Here is a 26,676-nt window from a genome sequence, read left to right as displayed (position 1 = left end):
TAAGACATCCTCTCAGGCTAGGATGAGCTGCAAATGGTGTTTGGTGGAGTTTGTGGTGAAACTCCTGAGGACAGCTGTCCTGATCAATCTGGCTACAGGAGACTGTGAATGACAACAGTTGGCTGGGCAGCCACTAAGGTACAAAACATTTATCTGAGACAGGCCTTGTGTCTTAATATACCACTCTTCCCATTCCAATTTGCTTTTGTTTCCCCTTTCCTTGCATTTAGCCCTGGAAGTCAATACGGATCCACTTTGATGCTGAAACACCGCTGGTTAACATGAAGTTCCTCCAGATCTATGCTTTCCAAGCATTTTACAACTTAAGTTTCAAGAGTGCAGCTACATTGGAAAAATATCTGTAGTGAGACGTTCAGTAAGACTAGATGAAAACTGATAGGCTTGGAAATATATGGGGGAGGTGGAAGGAGGAGTGAAATAGGGAAAGAAGTCTAGCTGTGGAAAAACCTCATCTTCAGCAGATATTTGATGTGCTGTACCCTGTGATAGGCATTATACCACCAGAGCAGACTCTCAGTGGCCTCAGGCACCCAGACAGAAGCAGACTATGATCTGTCACACTTCAGCAGTGTCTTGTTCACCACAGTTAGTAAATCTTCAATACCATGAAGAAGGGAAAAGATGTAATAGCTGGTTATATTCAGACATTGCTATCTTTATTTCTACATGTCCTTCCTACGTAAATTTTAGTTTGTAAACTGACTTTGTGCGAGTAACTCCCCACTTATTGTTTCAGAGGCTCAGGCAAAATATGTTCTACGTGACGGCCTTTTTTAAAAAAACCTGTTTTTCTTGCTTCCTTAGGCTGACTGTAAGTTGTAAATAGGAAAACAAATGAACTTACCTATTCCCCATTACTGCTGTTTATCACAGCTGTTCAGTGGTCTCGAGTGAATTCTCAGCAATGCAAACAAAAACTGAATTTTCCAGGCCAAAGGATGAGAACAAAATGGCTCACTTGGGATCAGCAAATATCAATTTGCTGTTACTGTAGATTGGTGGAAGAAAGCAGTGAAGCTTTTGGGGTGAAGTAAGTACAAAGGGACAGGGAGGAAATCATGAGCACTTCAGAGAGCAAAGGTGGAAGGAGCAGCCTGGGAAGAGTCTGTGGTGCTGGGGGAGAGGACCAGGCGGATGCTGCCTGTTGCTGCTATCAGGTGAGGTAGACTTTGGGCTGTGAACGGAGCAAACCTAACAGCATCTTTCCCATCTGCAGAGATCCTTCCTCACTGCCATGTTAGCGGGAGGATGTGGGAAAGGCCTCAACGGTCTTCCACATGGTGTTGAGCTTGCTTCTTTCACCGTTTTGCAGGGCGATGGGGAGAGGGCAGGGCCACATGTCTGCACCCCGCGTGTCCGGAGCCCTGCAGCCAGACTCAGCTCCCCGGGGGTCCGGCAGGGACGGATCAGAGGGGAGACCACCGTCCTCCCGCCCTAGCCCGTGGCCTGGGAGGGCTCCTCCGCAGGCCGCAGCCGTCCGCCCCTCGGTGGCTCCCGCAGTCTTCGCAGGGCTTTACCGGGGCCGCTCCCCCGGGGCCGGGCCGGGCCGCTGCGGCTCAGCCGGCAGCGAGAGTGAGGGAGAGCACCGGGCTGGGCCCGCCCCGGGGGAGGCGGCCGCTAGGGGGCTGCCGGTAATTGAGTCGGGTCGGCAAGTGTAGTTACCGGCAAACCGCGCCAGCCAGCGCCCCTCGCTTCTTCTTCCGGGGACGCTCCCACTACCCCCCCACCCCCACCTGCTCGCCCCCCCGCCCTGCGGCACCGCCCGCCGCTCACCTGTGCCGGCCCCTGCCCCGCTCCGTTCCGTTCCCCGTGCGGGCGGGAGCGGCCCCGCGGCGCCTGCACCTGTCCGCCCGCTGGGCGGGCCCTCGACTCCGCCCAGCCGCCGGCCCCGTCCCGCGCTCCCCCAGGGCGAGCGGGCGGGCAGACGGCGCGGCCCGGCCCGGCCCGGCCCGGCCCTGCCCTGCCCTGCCTCCCCGGGCCGCGCAGGCCGGCAGCCAATCGGAGCGGCGCTGCCGGGCCGGAGCTGTTTACCCAATCTCAGCCCGCCTCCCCGTCGGGAAGGCGCCGAGGGGGGAGCGGGTGGAGGGGGCACGGCAGCGGCAGGGACGCGGCCGCGGCGAGGCAGCCGCAAGGGGAGCGGAACAAAGCGCGAAGGCGCGGCGGGGGCAGATGACAGCCTGGCCCGGGGGCTCTCCTCCCGCCTGTGTCACCCGGGCGGGGTCACCCCGCGCTCGTACCTGACCATGACCCCGCGCCGGTCCCGGCTCGGCCACCCCGGCGTTTCCCGCTGAAGGGACCGGCTCCTTTCCGACCTCCCTCGGTCCCTTCCTCCTCCGCCTCCTCGCTGCTGAGGCTGCCGCCTCTTCCCGGAGCCCTGCCGAAGGGATGGGCTGCATCGGATCCCGCACTGTGGGTAAGACGTTGGCGGGGACGGCGCTAGAGGATGCTAGGGCAGTGGCGGCCCCCGCCCGGGCAACGGCACGACGGCCCCTGGCACGGCGGGTGGCGGGTCGCCCTTCGCAGCCCCCCTCCCGGCTGCCCAGGGCCCGTCCAGCGCCATTAGCTGAGCACGACCGTTCCCGACCTCCCCCTGCCCCGGTCCCCCGCGGCGCGGCGTGGCGGGGCGCCGAGAGTCCCGGCCGCTGGCCTAGGTGCTGGCAGCGGGGACGGGGGGAGCGGGGCTGCGGGGCGTGCCCGGGGCTGGGGGTACGTCTCCCCGTGTCACTCGTGGCGGAAGGTCGCGGAACATGTGGGTCAGTGCGGTGCCTCCGGAGAATCGGGTGGGTGCGGGGCGTGCCTCCCCAGGCGGGATCAGGCGGCCGGCGGCTGCCTCCTTTGCTCGGTAGAGGTTTATTGTTATCTGAGTATACATAGCGTTGCATGATCTGCACGTCTTCTTCTCTCAACCTTCCCCCTACGTAGACTTCAATGGAGAACAGCAAGCAAAACTGAATCCCTTCCCTCTCGCAGAGCCATTGCGAGGGGACACAGTGGGAGGAATCGCATCTTTTCACTGGGCCACACATGTTTTACAGCAGAGGATCCCAAGCCTTTTGGCTATGTAACCTAGCTATCCCCTCATGCACACATGCAGATACTAAAAGATCCCTTGATCCCTAAGAGCAGGTCTCTACAGGTAAAAAACAGCATGCTGTGGCACACTTTCCTTCCTGCAGGAAAATTTCTTTCTGTGCAAACCACATGTACAGACATCAGTTGTGTGGGGACATGTCATTCTAGCCACCAAAATGATATCTGAGAGAAAAACGCAGCTCATTTTGTAGTTCATGTCTCTCAAGCCTTTCCACACAGGCCCTGTGACATCTGTGGGAAAAGGAAATCTCTGAGAGAAAGGGAGTTGAACCACCTCCCCAGAATAAATTTGAGGGACTGTGCCAAAGTCTGGGCTGTGACACTTGTCTCAATGGGAAGACCCTTTGTAAGCACTTCCAGGGAACCATCTACTCCTGCAGCAGCAAACTTTAAACTACAAACTCCAGTCGCTTCTTTGGGATTTAATTGCCACATCTAGCCATGTCCCTTACCAGTCTCAAATGTCCTCATGACCTAAAGAAACCTCATATGTCTTCTGTAATGTCCACATGTCAAAGATCACTGCAATATTTCCCTTCAGATTGTTCAAGCTCACCTGGATCTGTGTCGCTATAGCATATCAAAACATGTATTGTCTCCCTCTCCTGCCTTTCCTATATCCTCTGTGCATACACACTGCCAAGGGCATTATTATTGTGTGAGCTGGCAAATTATCTGTACTCCTTTTATCACTGTGTGTCTGAACTAGCAGCATTAATTCTTGGTTCCTTTCCCCACAACACTGTTCAAATGAAGAACAAACACTCGTTTAGTAACATCTATTCTCCACTCCAAAATGTGGTTAAGCTGTCATACTTAACCACACAGGTATTTGTTCCTATGCATAGTAGCATTTTTATCATCTGTGACTTGAAATCTGTGTTACAAAAAAAAGCCGTGTATAACTGAGCTATTGCAAGTATCATTCTCATATATATGTATGAGAATATATATATTTTATATATATATTTATAAATGTCATATGAATATGTGGGCATAGATGAAAATATAAAAGACCATCTATGCATTAAAATGGTGGGGTAATGACAATTGAAAATTCACTTTGTCTGCAAATTGCACTCCTTAAATATAGACCTTAACGGTACAGATATTGGACTTCCCATATTAGAGTGACTTTTGGTTTATTCAACATATGCTCATTCTAGATGGTGAGAGCACAGTGGACGTTAAGGACCTATTTATACAGTTAACTGAGGAATTTTCCTTGAGTTTCCTTGAATTTTCCACCTTATGGAGGTGTGTGTTAAGGGGCATTGCACAACTGTGATTCTAATCTCTATGGGAGCCAGATATGAATGTAGTAATAGTGCCTGATGCCTGCTTCATGTGCAACTTTTACATTGTTTTGCTTCAGTAGGGGCTTCATCTGTTTAGAGTCCAAGAGTCTGGACTGGGTGCAGGGGGGATCCTTGAGTTTTACTTGGACTCCTCCACCTAAGGAGCTTGGTTCAGAACAGTTCTTATTTGGAAGTCTAGATTTTTCACTCCAGCCTTACTGGAGTTATTGAGAGGATTCTTCAGACTTATTTTGGGAAACCAGTGCTTTTAAGTGCTACGTCTGAGCTCTTGGATGTGGTTAGAAACTAACACTCTAGTGTGAGCAGAGCTTTGTGTTCTTGCCGTATAATGTATCTAGTTAGATTTTTGCAGAATTAGTTCAATATACAGGCTCCATATTGCCTTTCCAAGACCAGGTAGGTCCTAGAGATAGAGTAAGGGTGGTACGCTTGTATTGATTTTACCTTGGAATTTGCATGTAGCAGGTTTTGAACAGGTTGGGAGTGCATTAGTGATAGAAAGCTTGTAATCAGTCACATTTAGTTTATTCACCACACAAGGGCCAGTGCAGGATTGTGCCCTGAGCTTGGTCTGGGCCTTTTTCCATTCTAGTTTTAAGCAAGCCACATGATTTCTCCATCTCCCACAGGGACATTTTACTATGATCTACTTAGATGTCATAGTTTGCACATGTTTAGTAGTGTGCAACTTTACATTGTCTTCCTAAATATGAGTTTTCGGGTTATTTCTCCCTGGGGCAAAGTAATTGACAGAGTCATAACAGCAGCTCCATATGCGTGAACTTGAAATGGAGTCATATAACATCTTCCAGTCTTATAGAGGACACCAGAAATCAAATGGCAATGATCAGATTAGGATTTCCTAGGGCATGAAAAAAGCTGAAAAGTGATCTTAAAAGGCTAAACTGATACCCAGTCACCTTCTCCACAGATGCACCACTCACACCTCAATGTCATACATGTGCTTTGTGTTACATGGCATGATAGCAGTTACACTATTGCAGCTAGCTTCTACCCCTGATAATAGCTACAAGTCAGGTTTGTATATTGGTGATAATTACCCCATCATAGTTCCCAGAGAGCTGCCTAGGGATACTTGTGATAGCTGGGACTCAATTTCTGTTAATGTAAAGGAGGTTTTCACTGAGGTTGCTGCACAGTTAAGGCTGCAAAATCCAGCTGGGAACTTGTAGAAACTTGAGTGCCAACTATATGCAAAGATCAGCTTGATTATCGTCAGTGACTGAATTAGCCAAATTTAAGATTTCAGGCCTACATAGATATCTGAATGCATTGCAACTGTACCTTTGACCACAGCTTATACATCTCCTAATGCTGGCTGTTCTGACTAGTGTGACAAGATCTCTCTTAATTCCTTGAATGGATTTAAATGAATAGAAAGCTCAAGCCTATTAAGCTCAAGATTGCTCTCTTTTTTTCCCAGTGGTGTCTCTGATTTCTCTTGTGTCTTTGCACAGAAGCCTGCAGCAGTCCTGTTTTGTGAAGTGACATAAAATGGTGGAAAAATATTCAAAGAAATTAAAAACTAATAGTAATTTTGGAGTATGGGGGAAGAGAAACTAATATCACACCAGATATCAGGAAAAACTTTTTGACCATGAGGAGTGTCAAGCATTGGAAGAGGTTTCCCAGAGGGGTTGTGTGGTGTCCATTCTTTGAGGTTTTCAAGAGCAGACTGGATAAAGCCCTAAGTAACCTGGTCTAACCTCATAGCTGATTCTGTTTTCAGGTGGAGTTTGGACCTCAAGAGGTGCCTTCCAACCTGAATTATCCTGTGATCCTATGCTTAGGATCTAAAGCCTGGAGTGGTTGACTTTCTGAGTCAGGTTTGACCTGGTGCTTTAGTCATGTTCTGCCAGAGGACCCCAGGTCTTCTACACGTCATTAGTTCACTCCTACTATATCTTGCCCCCATCACAGCTTTCCTTTAACTACTGAGAGTACTGTGTGCCACAAACTTCCTCACTATAATAACCCCAGCAGTCAGCCGAAGTCCTCCTCATGTTTGCTTGGTCTGGCAATTTTGCAAGAAACTGCTCGAGTGATAGCTGGTTTATGCTCCTACACAGAGTATCAGTCACTGGGTAGGCCATGCAGAATGGAAAAGACAGTGCTTTTCATTTATCAGACTCTGGGCCAAATCTGACCTGCTAAAGGCAGCTAGCTGGTTTGCTGAACTCCCCTCTACAGGGAATGGTCAGTGTACTGTCACAGGGAGGAGTACATACTTTCTATGTTGCTTTCTCCCTGGATGTGCTTGCTATACTAAGTGTAAATGAATGGCTCATAGCATCCACAGTAGGAGAAATGGAGCTGACAACCGCCCACTTCTAATCCAGCCACTTTAGATTCAGCAGAGTATAGGAGACTGACAGGAGAGGGGGTAAGCAGCTAGGAGGGATCAGTGAACATCCCCTTGTTCTCCTTACTCATCCCCCCACAGACCTGAAGGAGTGTGGTGAGGTCTGGTATGGCAACTGTAGTCTATGCACTTGGAGTGTGAAAAAGTGAGACATCCAGTCTGCATACATATATCATATCAAGGGGGCCCAGTGTCCAGTTCCTCCCTCCTTCAATTTCAACATGTGAGTGAGTGAAAAGAAATAAAGAGATGGAGAAGCGTAGGAGAGGATATGGTAATGCAGAAGGAAATTGAGTCATGGCATTAGGGATATATTTATTTACTTGCATGCACACAGGTGGAAGAGGAAGGAGCACAGAGAAACCTCCACTTTATAGACAATGTGGGTAAAATAGTGAGAATACATGAAGTAGGGCATCCAGGTATCTTGCTCCTCTCTTACCTGGGGGAGAGACAAGCAGAACAGGGGGATGAAGGGACACCTTCCTGTCCAGATCAGGCTGCTTTGTGCTTGGTCTCACTTCATTACTCCTGCTTCTTCCCAGCGCGGTCTTTCTTCTTTCAAGCAGTTCTCAGTCTGATTGCTTTAAAAACTCAGCTAAAGAGAACTCTGAGATAAGAACTTATTTCTGCCAGGAAGGATCTGAGCAGAGGCTGTCTCCCAGACCTAGCAGCCAGTTGTCATGGAGCGTGTCAGGGTTACTGAGAAGGGCTAGTGGTTTCGCAGTTGTTTTGGGGAGAGGGCTAACAAGTAGCATTATTGCATAAGCCTAGCTTTTTGAGGAAACCAAACTAAAAAACATGTGCAAGGTGAGTGTATGAGCAATGGTCATTAGTATAAGAAACCAGTCTTTGGCATGTTGCTGATTGACCTAAGACTGTATTTTTCTTTTTTTGTGGCAAACACAACAAAGCTGATTTTGAGGAACAGAACTGAAGGACGACATACTGACTTTGGGAACTCTTATGGGCAGTAATATGAGAGAATTATGACAGAAATTACAAAGGAACTGATGGAAAAATGGAAGTAATGAGTAGTATTTCATTGACATGATAAAATAGGGAGTCTGACTTTTATAGACTTATGTGAAGCAGAAAAAGTGAACTAAATAATAAATATTTTAGGGCTGTTTTCTAGGGGGAAGTAGGAGAAAAATAGTTTTTAGCTCATTTAATAAGGATATACTCTCCAACAGCAAACAACCATGATTTTACAGTGATACTTATAACAGTCAATTCAAGATAACTTGCATTTAAGTGTTTTTAAGCAGTTGCATAAAAAGTCAAAGCTTTGTTTTTCAATAAGTCTTCAAGTAGTGAGAAAGATCTGGAGTTGAAAAACGGGGGTTTTATCACAACTTCAAAACTTCTGTGAGATGACCTAGGTACTGAATTTAGTCAATCTGATATAATTCCCAATGAAATACTAGAAGGACGATATGCCAGTCAGAATGGGTTTAAGCAAAACAGATCCTGTCAAGCTAACTTCATTTCATGACTTTTATGAGACTCTCTGCAGACAAGTACTTCTGTGATAGAAGTACCTTTACCTACAATCAAGGTAATAGATTTAAAATACCAGATTGGTAAGATATAAAACTACTAATCAGTTAGCAACAGACTTAGTACCACGTGATTCTTTGACTGATAATATATGAATACAATACATTTTAAGTGCATCAAAATTCAACAGATCGCAAAATAGTAACAAAGAATCATTGTTGAAAAGCTTATGTTCCTTACGTGATCATACAATTCTCAATATAGTTGTCAGTACCATGTGATTTTAACATATTGCTCAAAATCCTGAGGGAAACCTAAAATACTGATAAAGGTGGTAGAATCTACGAAGACTGGAAGAACTGCTAAAAATGAAAATACAAATTAAAAGGGTAAATCACTGATATGGAACAGTTTGATTCATCTGGAGTACTGAATCTTGACAGACTCTGTGTTTCAGTCTAACCAAATATGAGTTCATATCTCTAATGGCAGATTGTGAACAGTATTTACAGGACCAGAGCTCTATGTTAGAAAACAGTCACACTGAAAAAGATTATAGATATCTGAACAGATAATCAGTAGATCAACAGCTACTATTGTGATGCTGCAGCCAAAGAAGCTAATGTGATTGTTTGATCTATTAAGAGCTGAATATTGAACAGGAGGAGGGAAGGTTATATTTTCTCTCCATTTGGCACTTGTGAAAAAATTCTTTTTAATCTACTTTGTCTAATTCTATTATTATAATTTTGAAAAGTACTGTAATTCTGAAGAATGGACAGAAAATAAACATGGAACTATGAATAAAAACTTACAGAAGTGACTCTCTAAGTGTTTGAGTGAAGAAAAAAACCCTCAAAACCATCTGACTCTTCAACCTAGCAGAAAACAGTTAAGATGCGGTGGAAAGATGGCAGATACATTCAGATTGGAAATGAGGCAAAATATCAAATGATAAAAATACTTAACTATTGGATTAATTTACTAAGAGTTGTACTGAGTCCTCTATCACCCAAACACATAAAAATAAAGATTAAAAAAAAATAATGCTCTAGTTCAAGCACAGCAACATAAACTATAATTAACAAATGGAATACCTTTAGCCTCTCTTATTTTAAGGAGTTCAGATTAGATGATCAGTATGTTTCTCTGTGAGTTTAAGCCCCAAGATCTCAAGTCCAGGAGTATGCTAGACTTTTAAAGGAAACGTACTTTCTGTATTCTGGGGAGATGTGGTTGTATCCACAGATGCTGATCAGACATGGCTTGTGGGGAAAGTTTCAGTGCAAAATTTCTTCACTCAGTTGGAGAAAATAGTTTGGGGATCTAAATGGCTAGCATGTTCATTGACATTCCACATGGGAAAAATAGTTTTAGGGATTATATTACTGACCATTTACGATCACTGGCCAGGATGGTGATGGGAAGCCGTGACAGCCAGAAGAAGATCAAAGAAGCTGTGAAGGCAGGAAACTCAGTAGTAACAGGGACTTCAGTTAACCCTATGTGTAGGCTGGCAAATTAAATGTTTACTTCAGGAGCCACTCAAAGAGCCTGTAAAAGATGAGTACCTTGCCTTGCATGATGGTTAGGACTTAGTGCATGATGTTACTACTAAAGAGGCTTCAGGTGACTCAGAGAGATTAAGACCATAGCAGAGCACCACCACCATCCCACCATCCCCCAAACTCAAAAAACCAAAAAACAGTTTTGTATCAGTTTATTGTGGAGGAAGTTGTGGAACTTCATCCTGTGGAACTTTTCTTTGTTGGGGATGCATCAGAAGATCAGCTTCAAATTAAAGCCTCAGTAAATGAGGTTGTAGAGCAGATAGACAAAGGAATAACAATTCATCAGATGGTATTCATACAAGACTTTTGGAGAAACTTGAGTCTGAAAGACCTGAACTACTGATCTTGATTTGTAATGACTTCCAGTTGCTTTGGTACAAGAAGATTGGAAGGTACCTCATGTGATGCCAGTTTTAAAAATGATTTTGACATCTGGGAAACTGTAGGCTAGTAAACAAGATAAGCCTAGCAGGCAAACTAATAAACGTTACTTTAAAGAACAGAATTAGCTCATGCATGGACAAATAAGTTATACTGAGGAAGAGTTGACACTGCTGTTGTTAAGGGATATCATACCTTACAAGTCTTAGAAGGGGTCAACGAGCATATGGACAAAGAGGAGCTCCAATGGCTATAGTCTACTTGGATTTGCTTTGCAAATTTGTAAAGGTGACTCACCCCAGGCTGTTAAAAGACATGAATCATGAATCTGCTGTTGGATGAAAGGGAAGTTTCTGAAATTATTAAGTATCTGGGTAAAAACAGGAAACAAGGATTAGCATGAAATTGTCAGTTTTCACCAGGATATTTTTCCAGGTTTGTGCATATCCATCAATGATATGAAAAGGGGGGATAAATAGCAAGGTAATAAAGTATGGTAATGACAATAATACTTTGGGGGAGCAAACAAAAAGCTGTATGCAGGGATTTGCAAAAGGATTTCACAGTATTGAATGACTTAGGTGTTAAAATTATGGGTGAAACTTGATGTAGATAAATGTAAAGTGATGCACATTTGCAATGATGGAGGTTCTGAGTTTACTCTGTTCATGAAAGAATGAGATCTTGAGGTTATAATGCATAGCTGAATTCTCAGTACCAGTGAAAATGCCAATCAAATGTTAGTAATTAGCAAAAGAATAGAGAATAAAATGAGAAGTATCATTATGCTATACATAAATACATGCTATGCCCATATTTTGAATATCCTGTGTTATGCTTGGTTGTCCATTCCCATTTCAGAAAGGACATAATCAAAATAGAAAAGATTCAGCAAAGGGCAGCAAAGATAGTTAAAGGTATAGTGTGGCTTATATGTGAGGAGCCATTTAAATAGATAAAGATGGAAAAGAGATGATGAGGGGAAGTTACAACAGATATCTATAAAATCCTGAATTTTCTCTGTGGTATGAGCAGCATGGAAAAAATAAAGAGGAAAGAATATTTCATTATCTCTTTCAAAACAGAATCTAGACATCAAATGAAACTAGCAAGCGGCAAGTTTCAAACAAACAAAAGCCAGCACTACTTCATATAATGCAGTGTTAAATTGTGGAACTCCTTGACATAGGATACTCTGGGTACTAAAAGTTTTCTTTGGTTTAAAAAGTGAACAGATGAATAGAAGAAAACTCCTTTAAAGATGACTAAATACAGAGGTAACATCTCTGTCTCAGGAACTGCTTGAGGTGTAAATTCCGGGAGGCTAGGACAAGTATTCTGGGAAAATATCACTACTGTTTTTCTTGTGGCACTCCCACTTTAGGGACAAGGACTCCCACTTTAGGGACTTTAGGGACAAGCTGATATCCATCCCAAACAAATACTAAACGTCTACTTTCCCACTGCTCCCAGAAAAGAAGTAAGCTAAGAAAAGAAACCAGGGAGAAAAAAAGACAATCACTGGGAGGGTGGGTGGAGGGGAGGGGAAGAAGAAAAAAAAAAGAAAAGAGTACAGGGTAAAGACTGACAGGCTGAAACCAGAAAGACAGGGAACCAGACCGTAACAGTGAGCAGTGCACCCTTGTATTTCCATGGTATCCAGGGACTGGTGGATGCTGCCTAGTGATGCCCTGCCCAGAACAAGGGAATAGAAATAGTACTGCTAGTTGCTGGTGTCTTGGGTTTTTCTCCTCCTGCAGCTGGAGCTAGCCAGCTGGATGAGAAAGAGGGAAGTTCATAAAGAGGGCCCAGAATTTAGTAGGTCGTGGGATGGGAACTGTACAAGATGTAAGAAGTGCAGCCATTATCTCAATAACAAGTTCTGGAGGAGTCAGAAGACTGGCATGCTTGATGTACAGAGGTGTCAGTCTCCCTCTCATTGCAGAAGAGACATGGGTCCGGGGATCCTGTGAACAAACTTGTGCCTTCTGCTTGATGGAGGATTTTTCCAGCCGATGTTCCCAGTGGTCTATGGAATTAGCTCAGAGTAGAAACTGGCCATCAGGTTCCTCATCCTCTCCTGACAATGAGTGGTCCTATAACCATGTGTCATGACTGTATGTAAAGGTGAGGAAGTTGAGCAATTGATGCATGAATGTGTAGAGGTGTTCTCAAGGGAGGTCATCTGGTTGTTCAAAGCTTACTGAAGTAATGTATGAGTTGGACAGAGAGTCACAGGGCAAGACCTCAGAGGTAGCTCCATGGGGCTGGGTGTTGGAGGAGGCTTGCCTGAGGTAAGAGATGGTGGTATAATCTGGCTGTTCTACACTGAACACCAGACAAGCAGTGTGAGATTGACCCAGACTCATACACCTAGTGGTCCCCAGTTTTAGTGATGCTGCAGGGACGATCCTACCATGCAGTGATGAAGTTTCTGCCTGCACATGGAGGTGAATTTTGTTCAGCTGGGGCTCCATAGGGAGATTCTCCCTTGCTGGTGATTGTGATGGACTTCGCACTCCATAGAGCTTCTGGGTTCTGAGGAGAGCCTTGTAAAAGACCAGTAGTTCAAGAAGGTCTTGCAAGAGGCCTCTTGGATCAGTGTTGTAGAATGACAGACGTCTTGGAGGTGGTGGGGGAAGATGCATTCCTGTACAATCCAGGCTGGACTGCCTGAACTATGAAAGACCATCCAGAAGGCCAATACTTTCTCTTGGAGGCTGGTCAGTGTTGCAGGGATAGGGCACAGGGCGTTGACCCAGTATTGAAGCATGGCCAGCACTCATAGGTTGATGACTAGAACCCTCCCTGAAGGAGAAGTTGCTGCATCAGTTCTGTCCAGCTCTGCAGCTACTCAGATCTCTTAACTTCCCTCTTATCTCAGTTAGTAGCCAGAAAGTGGCTGGTAGCACAGAGGTAGGCTCTCAGAACAAAAGGCATGTGTGTTACTGGTGTGGAGTTCAGCTTGTGGAGTGTTGCTACCTGCCTGCTTAGCATCTGTTTCCAAACACATAGTGAAACCTCGTGACCCAGTTGACTTGGGCAGGAGAAGATGCTATATACGTGACTTGGTTGACCCACGTGTGCCAGGTCTCCTGGATACCAGACTGTGAGGAGGCATGTCAGCAGGGTTGAACCCACATAACAACACATAACTTTAGTGCTGTGAGCACCAGGCTCATCATGACCTAACAGACAATACAGAGAAAGGATTTGATGGTGATGGAGTGGCAATGGCTGGAATAGGGCAGCTCTGACTCACTCCCTTTCTGAAGCCAAGAAGGACCTTGTTGAGCTTGAACAAGCACTTTCCAGTTGTACAAATCTGGTGGAGAAACCCCATGAAGGAGTTAAAACTGAATGCCTCAGGGTCCCCATAAAATAGCCATTACCTACTCTGTTAAACACTTTCTCCTGGTTGAAGGACCAGGAGGAGGAGAGCTAAAGACAGCCTGTCTCTCTGTGGTCATAGATCATACACAGTTTCATGCTCTGGACTGGAATCATGTGGCTCTGGCCTGAGAGGACCACATATACCGGAACAGACTTCAGCTACATTATAGCTTTTGCTGTAATCTGTGCTGAGGAGAAATACTGTGCAGCAGTCCCTCCCTTTGCAGAGGTCCCAATTTTTTTGGCAGAAGAACTGTCATGCCTTTCATGAGAAGCAAAGCTCTTCACTCCTGAGACGCTCAGCCTGGCAGTCTTGGAGAGCCTGGAGTTTTGTTACTGGGCATGTGATGGAGAGTTTTTGAGATCTCAGCCACAGTAGGAAGGAGCTCCAGTGAGTCCTGGTCAGTCATTGGGTGCTTTTGTTCAGAGCATGGCAAATGCAGAAATCAATGTTATCCAAACAGAAGTGTGCTTCACATAAAGTCCTTCCTCCTTCTTGTCTCTGCTGTGGACCAACATGAGGAGCAGTACCCTTTGCAAGGATGCAAGCAATATGTTTTTATCACCTCACTTCTGGAAGATGCAAGTGCTATGATCTGTCTCCCAAAGGAGCTGGGTCTGCAACCAGGCAATGGTGTTCTGGACCTGAACTTCTTCCACACCCTGCTGCATGTGGCACCCACTGAATTCCTGAGGGCAGCCAGCCTCTTCAGCCTGAGAATATCCTGTTTGTTCTGTCACATTCCTCCACAGCCTTGGTGCCGTCATATAGTTGGAGGAGAAGGACTTGGCCCACAACTTCCTACTCTACCTTCTAGCACCTTTGGGACAAGGGAGACGATGGCTGTTCTTTCATGTGTTGATGCAGAGGTCCTGGGAAGCTGCTATAAAGCTTATATTTTTAACAGGCTGTTAAATTATTGGTAGGCCAGCCTCATCCTAGAGGAGGGAGCAGTGAGCACCATGGACGGTGATGTGAGAAAAATAAGCTTACAACGTGTTGTTGTGTGAAACAGGTGCCATTCAGCCAGGGGTGGCTTACGCTCTGCTACTCAGATTCAGATGGAGGAAGTATAGTCATGTACATAGTCAACAGTATCCTGGGGTGCATTGAAAGGAGTGTGGCCAGCAGGTCGAGGGAGGTTATTCTCCCCCTCTACTCTGCCCTAGTGAGACCACATTTGGAGCACTGCGTCCAGTTCTGGGCCCCCCAGTTTAAGAATGACAGGGAACTGCTTGAGGAAGTCCAGCAGAGAGCTTCCAAGATGGTCAGGGGACTGGAGCATCTCCTTTATGAGGAAAGGCTGAGACCTGGGTTTGTTCAGCCTGGACGAGAGAAGGCTGAGGGGGGATCTTATCAATACTTATAAATACCTGAAGCGTGGCTGTCAAGAGGATGGGACTGGGTTCCTTTCAGTGGTGCCCAATGACAGGACAAGGGGCAATGGGCACAAGTGGGAACACAGGAAGTTCCACCTAAACATGAGAAAAAACTTCTTTACGGTGAGGGTGACAGAGCAGTGGAACAGGGAGCCCAGAGAGCTTGTGGTGTCTCCGTCCCTGGTGACATTCAAAACCCACCTGTACGCAGTCCTGTGCCCCCTGCTCTAGGTGTACCTGCTCAAGCAGGGGGGGTTGGACAAGATGATCTTCAGAGATCCCTTCCAACACCTACGATTCTGTGATTCTGTATGTAGTTTGCACCAGGGTGTGATCTTCTGATGGACACATGCTGTGGCCTGATATTTATCCCTGCCAGTGCAGTTCAGTGGGACGTTTTAAAGTTCTTGTCTGGGAATAGCACTTGGGAGGAACCAGACCAACAAAGGTGACAAATACTGGCTAGAAGAATTACAAATGTTCTAGCGTGGTTTTAGGATACAGACATCAACTGGATTATTGACCCCCATTCTATATAGAGTGAAAGGCACATCAGGTGACAGGTGTGTCCTCAGTGACTTCTAGCACCTTGGGTTGCATTTCTAAGGTGAACAGTGTTGCTGTTCCACCACCGGTAGTGGCATGAGACTTTATTGATGAGCCAGGTAAAGCAGACTGGGCTTTTCTACCACTGCAGCAACTAGGCTTGGCAGTTAGATTGTTGAAGATCTGCAGGAACACAGTGAAGAGCCCTCCTGCCCAAAGCAAGGAGAATACCCAGCCCCTGCAGAGACCTTCCCTCCATCTTAAGGGGTTTACTGATGGGATTTTGAGATGTTTCACTTGCAGGGAGGGAGAATGGGGATGAGGACCCTGCTGGCCAGCAGTGGTGGTGCCAGTGGTACCAGCAGTGCTGTATACCAGCAAGTTCTGTAGCCAGAGCTGTGGTCCCCATGGTACAGGGAAGCACTCTACCCCCTGGGTCCCCTTCCCTCCTTGAATAGGACCCTCTGTGATGAAGACGAGGCTGTAATCTGCCATGGCAAGGGTCAGCTGCATCTTCTTCTCAGAACAATTAGCCTTTAGCAGGTGGCAGAGTTTGTCCCTCAGCATGATGGGGGTCTGAGGAGCCTGCAGACTTCTGTGAGCCTATGGTCCATGTAGTACTCAAAAGCCTGTGGTCTGGGACATTTTTGTCCCTCTCCTGCTAAATAAAGGTCAATCAGCCCAGCCCACCCAGTGCACCTGGCAGAGAGCAAGAGCTCTCCCCCTGACAGCAGAGGGGGTGGGATAGACCTTTGGGGATCAGAGGGGCCTCATGAACATCAAGCACCTCCTGAAGGTTGCTCCATGTAGGTGCAAATGTCCTCAGGGGCAGTCAGGGAAATCACGGGGCAGAGTTAGAGGTGGAGGTGTTGGTGGTTGTGATGGTGAGCTGTGGCTTCACTCTGACAGGTACAGGGGTGGGAAATCTGGGGCAGGGCTGGGCACTCAGTGGCAGCAGCGCTATCTGGTGAGCTCAGCCTCTGCAGTCTCCGTTGCCAGCAGGTCTTTGTCATTTTCCCCAGTTGCTTAGGGAGCTGTGGTGCTCTGTCTGGTGAGGGCATCTAAAGCCCTGCTGGTGGCTTTCTAGGATTGGGAACAGTTTCTCCCTCATTGCCCTGTACATCTGAAGGAAGCCAAGACATTCTTGGCAGCTGCACTGGGTCACTGGCATGGAAAAGAATGGATTGGTAAGGAAGTAGTCCTCAGACAGGGACCGTCTCATCAAAGATAGTGGCCTGTGTCGTCCCCCACCCCCCAGCCATGGACCTCAAATTCAGTGCTGCCTGGAGCAAGCAAAGATGCAAAGATGGGTGAACCATTGGACTTTCACAGAGAAATGACAGCATTCATAGATGGCCTGTTCTTCCCAGCTAACTGTGGCCAGCCCTGCCCTCTTGGCTGTATTTGAGGGTCCAGCCATGGCCTGAAGTGGCCTCCTCTGGGGATGTGGAGGAGGTCTGTCTTCTCTCGAGGGACGGGAAATGTTGGGTGCATAGGTACGCTCTCCATATCTGTTCACAACACGAGGGCTATCAGTGGAGGGGGTTTGGGTCTCCAGGCAGTAATGCACAGAGGAAGGAGGCATGAGAGGTAACAGTTTTTCCCTGTAACAGGCCTCTTCTTCCCTGTGTGGGATTCCCCCAGGTGGGCTGGGTATCTGCTTACGTTGTGACCACTTCCGTCCTTCACTGCTTGGAGGGCTCATGACCTTTTCCTGGGCCTGAAAGCAGTCAATTCAGAAGTGTCCCAGGCTCAGCAAGGAAAGCCATGAATGTCCCTTGAGGAGCTCTGGATGTACGAGAAGATTCCTGATGTTGAATGATGAAGGACTCTACAGCTCTCTACTCCATGTACCAGCCCCTACTGTCTGGATGGGGAGTCTCTGACAGAGGGAGATGTCCTTTGCAGCCCTGCAGGAGAGGGCTGATGGGAAATACCAGCTTCTTCATGGCAAACAAGGGAACTATAATGAGGAGAGTAGCATTGAGAAGAGGGGTGAGACAGAAGTTAGTGTCACCTCTACACCCAGCACCTGGCGGGGCTTGAGGAGAATGAGGAGCCCTGCACCATGAGCCCTTTACCCATTGCCTCCCAAGGAGTCATTTGTGTTGCCAGGAAGAAAACCTACTATGGCTTGGAGGCCATTCTCATGGCCTAGGGCATCACTGCCTCTGGAAAATCCCACAGTTTGTTTTCTGGGGAGGGTGATGAGAGGGAGGCAGCAGTCTCAGTGCCTCCTGGCTGGCTCTGTTCCAAAACCAGATGCTTGATGGGGACTGTGGCCACATGTGCGATAGGTGTGGTGGAGAAGGATGTAGCCACCTGGCTGTCTACTCTGGGGCTGCCAGAGAGATACCCCACAGCTGAGGGGGAGGACAGGTAACAAGAGTGGAGCCTGGAACTGACAGACTGCCGCTGCCCCCCATGTGCTGGTGTTTTGAGCAGGCTCTTGTTCTGCTTCTTCCTCCACTTCATCCTGCTGGCTGGGGAGTGGTGGTGGGCCCAGAGGTGCAGCGGTGGAGCTCTGGCTTGGCGTGTTGACATCACCTTGGCATTGGTGCTGCCCACCCCACAGAGAGGGACTGAGAGCATTCCTGGGGTGAGGGACCCCCATTCCTCCATCCATCCCAGTGTCTCCACACAGGCAAGGCAATGGGGATGGGCATCTGGGATGTTTTCTGGATGTTTATCTACAATAATGCTTGGGAGATGGTCCAGGAGGGTGCAGGGGGGCTGGAAGAGGGGAAGAGTCCCAGGCTGCATGGGGCAGGGCATGGAGCAAGGCTGGCCCAGGAACAGGCAGGGGCAGGAAAACAGAAGATGAAAAATGTGTGGAGGTGCTGAGGAAGAAGAGAGATCCTGGGAGGGCTGTGGCGTGAATGGGAGAGCCTGGGGAAAAGGAAGGGCGAGGGACTATCTGTATGCTTTTCATATGTACAGTGACATCAGGGAGGGGGAGGAAAAGGGTGAAGAGGGTGGGTAAGGCTCCATGCTGTTCCCTTCCCAAGTCCTTTGACATGTTGCAGAACCTGAGGACAGCAGGAGCTGATGGAAGTGTGGCCCCGATTCACCAGGTGGACATGGGGTACAGGCAGGGCCCTCAGTGCCCTTGGGCTTCTGCTTTGTGCAGGGTTACACTCCAGCTGCAAGGAGGATGGAGGTGTCAGCGGCAGCTGTGGTGGCAGTAGTTCTGGAGGCAAGAGTAGTAGTGACACCAGTTTCTTTCTGCTCCAGGGTGCAGGGAAAGGAGTTCAGGGAGAAAGGTGCATTGTGATATGCTGGTTGGCTTCTGGGTAGTATTTGGCATGGTTCTTCCCCACTGGTAGAGATGCTACTACAGGACATAGATGTCCTAACTAAAGGTATTCTTATGCTCTAGGACAGTGCCCATGGGACATACTGGCCACAGAGATTAAAATTGAAACACATATGGAAAGCAATATATGAAATTGCCTGCTGCATATTGCTTCTGTAATGTTGGCTATAGGCCAGCAAAAAAGGGCTGCTACCTTGGTTCATATTGACGTTTTCATACTTACTGTGCTGAATGAGGCCCCTGGGGACACATTCTCTGCACTTCAGAGATGCAGTGAAGAATGAGGATAAACCCATTGACACTGTTCATGCTGGCTGATACTTGTTCTGCAAATGAGACAGGGCTTTGAGATTTTTTTTTGAAATTGTGTTAATTGGATGTGTTTCATTTTGCAGTACCTCCTTAGCTTAAATGACATGCCTGCTTCTCAGAACAGAACTGCCTGTGTCTAACATCAGGCTCTCTGTTCATCTCCTTTTAATTGTGAGGCACGGTATGCGGAAGCCTTTATTATTGGTTTGAAGGTGTTTCCAGTCAAGAAGAAAAACGTTGGTGTTGGAGCTTTGTTCATTAATTCTATTTCCTAAACAGCTCTAAAAAAGGACCTACCTGCAGAAAGAGGCAGAATGGTCTGGAAAAGAATTCAGATTACCCAAATCCTAAGCAATGATCTTGAGAACTGCCCATCTGATTCATAATCTTACAGAAATCTCAGAGCTGTAGGTGTTGTCATTTCTGTTGAAAAATTTCAGACACCTGTTTTGTGGAGACCAATATATTTCTCTGCCTTGATGAACATCAAACTGTTCAGCCATATCATATCTCATCCATGAAAGCAGACTTTTTTCTGTTCCTCTTCCAGAAGTTATTCTGCTGGTAGGTGCCAAAAGCAGCTAATTTCTATATTTCCACATGCAGTACAAGCTACAATAATTCCACAGTTACATGAATAACTCAGATTGATTAATTTCTCAGCTTTACCTCAGAGAATTTGATGCTTCCATCTGAGGTTCACCTCAGGGACAGTTCACCTGACAGAGGTTTATTCCTTTCCTTGATATTGACCTTTTGGCTAGCTTTGAATGACTCTCTGTAAAGCATGCAGGGAAGGAAAAGGTTTCTGTGATTATGCTATCCATCCGTCAGTCCTTCCCAGTAGCTTCAACTGCTTTTATTTCAACCACATTTGACAGGATGTGATGATGTTGTGTTTGACAAAGATACTACACTCCCACGAGTATCATGAAAATTGATAGCAGGGAAAGAACAATTTAAAGACTGATCATAATTACTGCAATTACATTTGTTGTTTTCTTAGTTGTTCAGGAAAAAGAAGGGAATGGAAAAGAATAATTGAACCATTTACTCTAAATATTGGTCTTTGCCAACATCAGCATTGGCCACCAATATGATAATATTCTGCTGGAAAGTATAACTTGAGAAACAGAAGAAAGTTTGCTAACAGTGGATAATAGTGGCGCTGGAAATTCACTGTTTAATTAATGTTTCTTATGCTAATTGGCATGACACATCAAAAGCGATTGACACTAATACATGCTTGGTATATGTTGTACATCTTCACCACCATCATGTCAGGAAGTTAAAATCAGAATTTAAGACTCTAAAACTGCATTAGTTTATTTAGTATGGAACAAAATAAACACAGAAATTAGAGATGATGTTTAGCATCCAGCACAGAAGTTATAGCAAAACAGACTATTAAAAGCTTCTGCATAGATACAGATGCCTGATTCAAGCATGTGTCTTGTTAAATGAACAAAATACAGGCACAAATACCAAATATAGTATCAATGAATACACAGCGGTAATAGGAATTGAGAAAATTTCAAGAGGAAGTGCAAGGAGAGTGGACTTGTTTAGATTAAGTAATAAATAATTCAATACAAGGCAAATTTCCTATGATCACAGAAATACAAAGAAACGGAAAATATGTCTAACTAAGAAGTTCTGTGTTTTCATGATAAATTAAAGTATGTGGCAAAATGAGCTACTGAAAAAAGTAGTAATATTAGATCAGCAAGGTGGGATACAGTCATCCAGTTGGCTTCTTGGAACTTTCCTGCGTGCATCAAAATGTGCATTTTTTCATATTGCTTGGGAATGCTTAGTCCATGTGTTCTGATTTCTGAGAGTCCAAAGTTATGATACTGAAAAGAAAGAAAAAAAGTAGGAAAAGGATATTCTCTTTTCCCCATATTTTTTCCTTTTTAAATGTTTTTCATCTTTTTACGAAAGGCCTGACTTAAAGTAAAAATAAAGATTTATTTTTAACAGTACTGTAACAGAAAGAGGACTGATATTTTTTCCCCAAAGGCTTAGAGGACTTGAGTTGGAACATTACTTCAGTTGTGATGGAGACATCTTTTTCTAATGAGTGTTTGTCAGAGTTTTAAAATCAAATTAGTGTTACGAATACAAAGCAACCATGTCTGGCAAATACAAATACAAATACAAAGCAAACAGTCTGGCTTAATGTATTTGTGTATTTCAACTGCCTTGGTTTTATCTCACTACTTCATGTAATTACCTTCCTACTTGTTCTTCAGTCATCTACTGAGTCTTCCAGAGCAAGGATGGAATTTATGATGTTAAAAAAAACAAAACAAATATTACTTTTTTTAAAAAAATCAAGAAATCTTTAAAAAGTTAAATGAAAATGAAAGCCCTCTATGTCCTTTTTATACACACCATACAGAAACCATGTCAGGGAAATCAGAAACACAGTTATCTTTTAACTTTCATCTTCTCATTTCAGAACATTTCAATGAGAAATTCAGCAACATGTGTTTGTACAAATCCCACTTTAAAATTAGCTTCATGACCCACTCATGTTTTAAAATGCTTATCAGCTGTATATGGAGAGGAGCAAATACTGTTCTGTAAGAGGTGATTGATGATAGAATTACAGATGGAATAGTCATGACGATTAGCAGAAGCTGGAATGGAAGATAGATAAGAGAAAAGAAATTATACTGGAGAAGAAAAGTACCATTATGAAAGAAAAAACCCCCATACTAACTGAAGGAAGAAAGAGATTAACAAGAGGTTGGATAAAAACAATACTAAAATATAATGTAATGCTTTCAGTTTCTCTTTTCCCACTTCACTCTCTATACTTCTTTCTGATTTTCCATGTTTCTTTCCTTCCATCTGTAAGAGCAGAGCTTGATCTTTCATGTCTGTGGAATAATGCTGCTCTTGCTATTTCTTGCAGAAAAGAAAAAAACCCACTAACTTTTATCCAAGTTTCAATAAGAGGAGGTAAGATTGCCCCAGGCCCAATGCCAATTAGAACCCAGAGATTTCCTTTTCAACCAGTGTGTGATGTTGTAACTCTTCAGCAGATATTATTGCATTTAAAAGCATTTAACAGATACTAAAAACTTATTTTCTCCCAATATATTTATTTTTTTCTTAGTACCTGTGAAACTGTTTAGACCAAGAATTTTCAATAATTATTCAGTCTTTATGACTATAGTGCATGCAAGATCACATATTACTCATTCTCTTCCCTTGTCTAGGTAGATAAGATACATCAGCTGGAAAAAAAACAGTAATAAATTTTATAGGCCTTTAGTTCTACTATTACAAAACAGGTGTGGACTTTGAGACAAATAATTATTTGATGTTAATGTTCTTCAACTATGTGATGCCACCATCTGCAAGAATTATATTAGTATTTTCCACAGTCTAATGCTTCATGGAAACTGTCAGTGGGATAGCAGAACTGAAAACAAAGGTTGAGTGTCATTTGCCAGGCTTGGGGGCTGTCAGGTTGCATGTGCTGAGCACCAGACTCCCTGAGGTTGGTCTCTCTCTCTTTGGCTGGGGGGGGGGGTGGGTTCTTCAGTGCATTCACAGCCTGTTCTGCACTGTGTGCCAGGATGTCTATCCAGACTTACAGAAGGGCCATGGCATTATGCTCAGAAACAGCTAAGAGTATAGGACAGAGTGTAGTGACAGGTGGCTGGGACTCCTGATCCCTCTGGCAGCCAACTCATCCTGTGGGTCTCACCCTCAGGGGCACACATCTGGCACCCAGATCACTTCATCTTCATTTTAGCTGGTGATCCTGCATTCATTTGCACACCCTCACTCACTCCAGTTGATTTCACTCACTCCGGTCTCTCTAGTTCCTGGCACTTAGACCTCCATCACAAAACACATGCACCCAGAACATAATGTCCTTCATGCAAGAAAATAGGTAGATATGGAATCTAACAAGAAGACATGTCAGACTGCACAGAACAAGCACAGGGAATGGCCAGACAATAATACTGATCAGCAACCTGTCTACATACTACCAGCCCCTTTATTTTTTCACATTTGTTCATCCCCAAACCACCTAGATCCTCCCCTTTCCCTGCTGTTGGTTCTTCCCCTAAACATCACATAAATCTAATCAAATCCCCAAATGCTTTTCTCCTGCATCCCATGCTCCTGGGCAGTAACTGCTCCCCTCAGTTAAGAAGCTTCTTCTGAAAGCCTCTCATCCTGACTCATCTTGATGGGTTTTCCCCTGGACCCTGGGGCTAAGGACCTCCTGGCGCAGTCCTGGGAGGGGCCTGGACAGGGTTCACACCTGCTGTTTTTCCTCTATGCATCTCTGAGCCTGTGGAGATGGACCTTTGACTGCTCCTGTGACAGGACTGAGAGAAGCCTGGCAGGGTGCTGTTTGGGCTCACCCTCATGCTGTTGTCTCTCTAATCTCCTTTGTGGGTGTGCAGATGAGCTTTTATCACACAACCCAACATTATGCCCTGTGAAGGGGGATGCCTGCAAATGGTAGCCAAATGATCTGATCAGACTTTAGCACAAGTTAAGCTCTAGAGGTATAACTCATTAATTGATTGTGGTTAATATCAATCACAATTAGAAATAAATAATTGAGCTCAGTAGGGCCAAACACATGCATGTACTTTTCAAGAAAATCAGTCAAGAGGATCACAGTCTTGAAAGGTGGTCTCTGTCATGCTCATCATAGCCATGCACTGCCTCCTCCTGAAGTATGTCTCTGTCTGACCTCTATGCTCATCTTTGTAGCATACAGTACAGGAACCTCCTTTTAAGTTCCCTGCAACTTTACTCAGCCTAGTCAGAGGCATATGGGGGATGCTATTAAAGCACTTGGTTCTAATTATCCTGATGAACAGGGACATACTTCGAGTGTGAAGGGGTAAATATGCCTTGGTTCTTTCAGAAAGAGAGATCATCTTGCACAGCAGAAATGATGAGGTGCGAAGGTGTGGTGGACACCAACTCAAATAGCATTTGCTTTCTGCTGGTTTTCATTTCAGCATTTTTAGCCTTTTTAAGGGACTAAATTTTTTTTTTCATTTTGATTTCTAGCTGATGGTGCCTCAGGCTTCTCATCCATAAGTGCCTGCATGCCTCCTGCAGACCTGTGTAGGGTGGAGAGCCACATCTCATTTCTACCTGGGAAGTGCAATGATGAACTAGTGTAAATATGCCAGATCTGCTAGAACGAGCAAGGGGATTTGCAGATGTCTGTGGAGAAGAAATTTGCTATGAAGAGTAAATAAAAAGCTAAAAGCTAATGGAAATAGAATCATTCACATCCAATAGCATGTATTTCAAATAGATTAGAGATTGTGGAATTGATCCCAGGAATAGATGATCGTTTTGGGAACTATATTTCTTGCCAGGTTCCAAAAGGCTCAGTTTTAAACACTGCAACCTTTTCCTCCATGACATGGAAGCAAATAACTTTTAAGAGAGTTTGAGGATGGCACAAAGGCTGAAGGCACAGTAAATAGCTGTCTGGATAGAGCAGTCGTGGTTACTTGGCTGACTAGTTATAGTGTCGTACTTTGCATTTAGAGATTATGGTACAATGGGTTAATGTGAAGAGGAGCAGCCAGTGAGTTTTAACTCTATTAGCAGAAAGGGTGAGAGCAGTCCTGTGTTACTGTGTATGCTTTTATGTCCATGTTTGGAAGAACTGACAAATTTGAGAAGTCTTTTAAAAAGAGACACAGATTTATTAAGGGGGCTGGAAAAACTCCCTACAGTAAGAAATCTCAAGATCTCAGTCTGTTTAGTTGTCAATAAGAAAAGCAAGTGTATGAATAACTTTCCTGAAATTTAAAGGCAGGTATTGAAAAGGTCTTTAATCTTGCTGAGAATGGCAGTACAAGGGCACCAGCAGCTCTAAGTCCGTCAGACCAATTCAAATTATAAAGAAGTGCCTTTTTAAGTGATGATGGTTTAATATTGGAACAAGATATGAAAAGAATTCATTGTTTCTCAGTCACACATCATGACTAGGTGCTCTTTTTTTTTTTTTTCCTGGGGAGCTGTGCTTTAGCCAAGCATACATTATCCTTGAGAAGAACACAAATTACCAATTTTCATATGGAGATCACTTTGTGAAATGTATTGGTTGATGATGTACAGGTGGTCTGATGAAAATGGGAAAGTCTGATTTAAGGCTACTGTGGCCTTAAACTCAGTGATTCTCTTGTATGCTGAGATGACTTGGCTTAAGACTTCTAGAACAAATTGTAGTGGCATTCAGAAGCCTGACTAGATGTGTTCCCACAGGGAATGAGGTGATTGCAGTAGACTGGAAGGGACTGAAAGATGTAGACCAAATCAATATGGACAGCACCAGTTCACTCCATGGCAGCAGCTTCCATCGACCTTCCACTGAGGTGAGTGCCTGTCCCAGACCCACTTACCCACAGGGATTAGAAGGTTTAAATTCTTTCTGAGTTCAGAAATGGGTGTTGTGCTTCACTGGGGCATCATCTGGGAGAGGACCAGAATGTCAGTGTGTACCCAACGATCAGACTTTCATACCTATGCAGTTTGGCTTGCATTGAATAAAGTTGAGTCACTCCCTTCAGAATATCCATAGTGAGTAAGAATTTGCAAATGAAAGTGATCAGTCATGACTGGAGTGGAACAGAACATGAAAAAAACTGTGGCAGTTCTGACAAGCCTGTAGGTATATGTGTACTATTGGTGTAACTGATTAATCTAAATTTTCCTGAGTGTCCACATCCCAAAACCAAGATGTTGAAAGGTGAGTCCTCCCAGCTGAAGGAAATGCACTATGAATTGGTATTCTAAAGGCTCATGTGAGAAACGGATCTGGTTTGCAAGGGGAGAATAGGTTGGAATGGAGAAACTGAAAGACAGAAGAAAATAATTTCAGCAGAAAACAATTCTATAACTTGTGGTATTATACTCAAAATACGTAGGTGGTGTTGCTCCTCCTTGTGTTAGCCTCAAAGCGGTGCAACTTCCACGCAGTGGTACCAGCATTGCAATATTTAGCAGAGCTGTTAGAGGGGGAGCCTTATAGAAAGGTGTTTGCTTTTTTCTCTCTTACTCTCTATATCATCCTATTTGCTATTGTACCTTCAAAAGACCGTGATACCTATAGGCACCACAATCAACAGCAAGGAATGAAACCGGCTTGAAAGACACAAGTTTTTTTAATACATCAGATGAAGTAGTGGCTGTGGATTATGGCAAACTACTAGAGAGATTCATGGCTGTTTGCAACTTGTTTGTTACACTAACACAGTGTTGTCCTTTGCTTTCTTTAGCAAACACGGACAGATTTCTCCTGGGATGGTATCAATGTGAGTATGAGCCACACCACTGTTCAAATTTCTAGTCATAGGAAGACCAGGATTTGTGAGCCATTGGTTACAGCAGAGACCATAATGGAAACATGACTGAAAGTCTTTAGTGCCACTGAAATTTTGGGAATTGTCT

The 26,676-nt window shown here is 45.0% G+C and overlaps 1 protein-coding gene across 3 annotated transcripts in view; it reads left to right on the top strand.

Annotated features, from left to right (window-relative positions):
* Positions 1-2,057: 2,057 nt before the first annotated feature.
* FAM131B (family with sequence similarity 131 member B) overlaps positions 2,058-26,676 on the top strand; it is a 31,697-nt gene continuing 7,078 nt past the window's right edge. For all 3 annotated transcript variants that reach the window (XR_010374993.1, XM_064464151.1, XM_064464141.1), the window contains exons 1-3: positions 2,058-2,434; positions 25,492-25,601; positions 26,505-26,540. Coding sequence is in view for 2 of the 3 variants with exons in the window: in XM_064464151.1 (XP_064320221.1) it covers positions 2,407-2,434; positions 25,492-25,601; positions 26,505-26,540 (174 nt within the window). In the remaining variant the exon portion in view is untranslated. The remainder of the gene's footprint in view (positions 2,435-25,491; positions 25,602-26,504; positions 26,541-26,676) is intronic.

Source organism: Phalacrocorax carbo, chromosome 1, assembly GCF_963921805.1.
Source record: "Phalacrocorax carbo chromosome 1, bPhaCar2.1, whole genome shotgun sequence".
NCBI lineage: Eukaryota > Metazoa > Chordata > Aves > Suliformes > Phalacrocoracidae > Phalacrocorax > Phalacrocorax carbo.
This window is presented reverse-complemented; position numbering and strand designations above follow the sequence as displayed.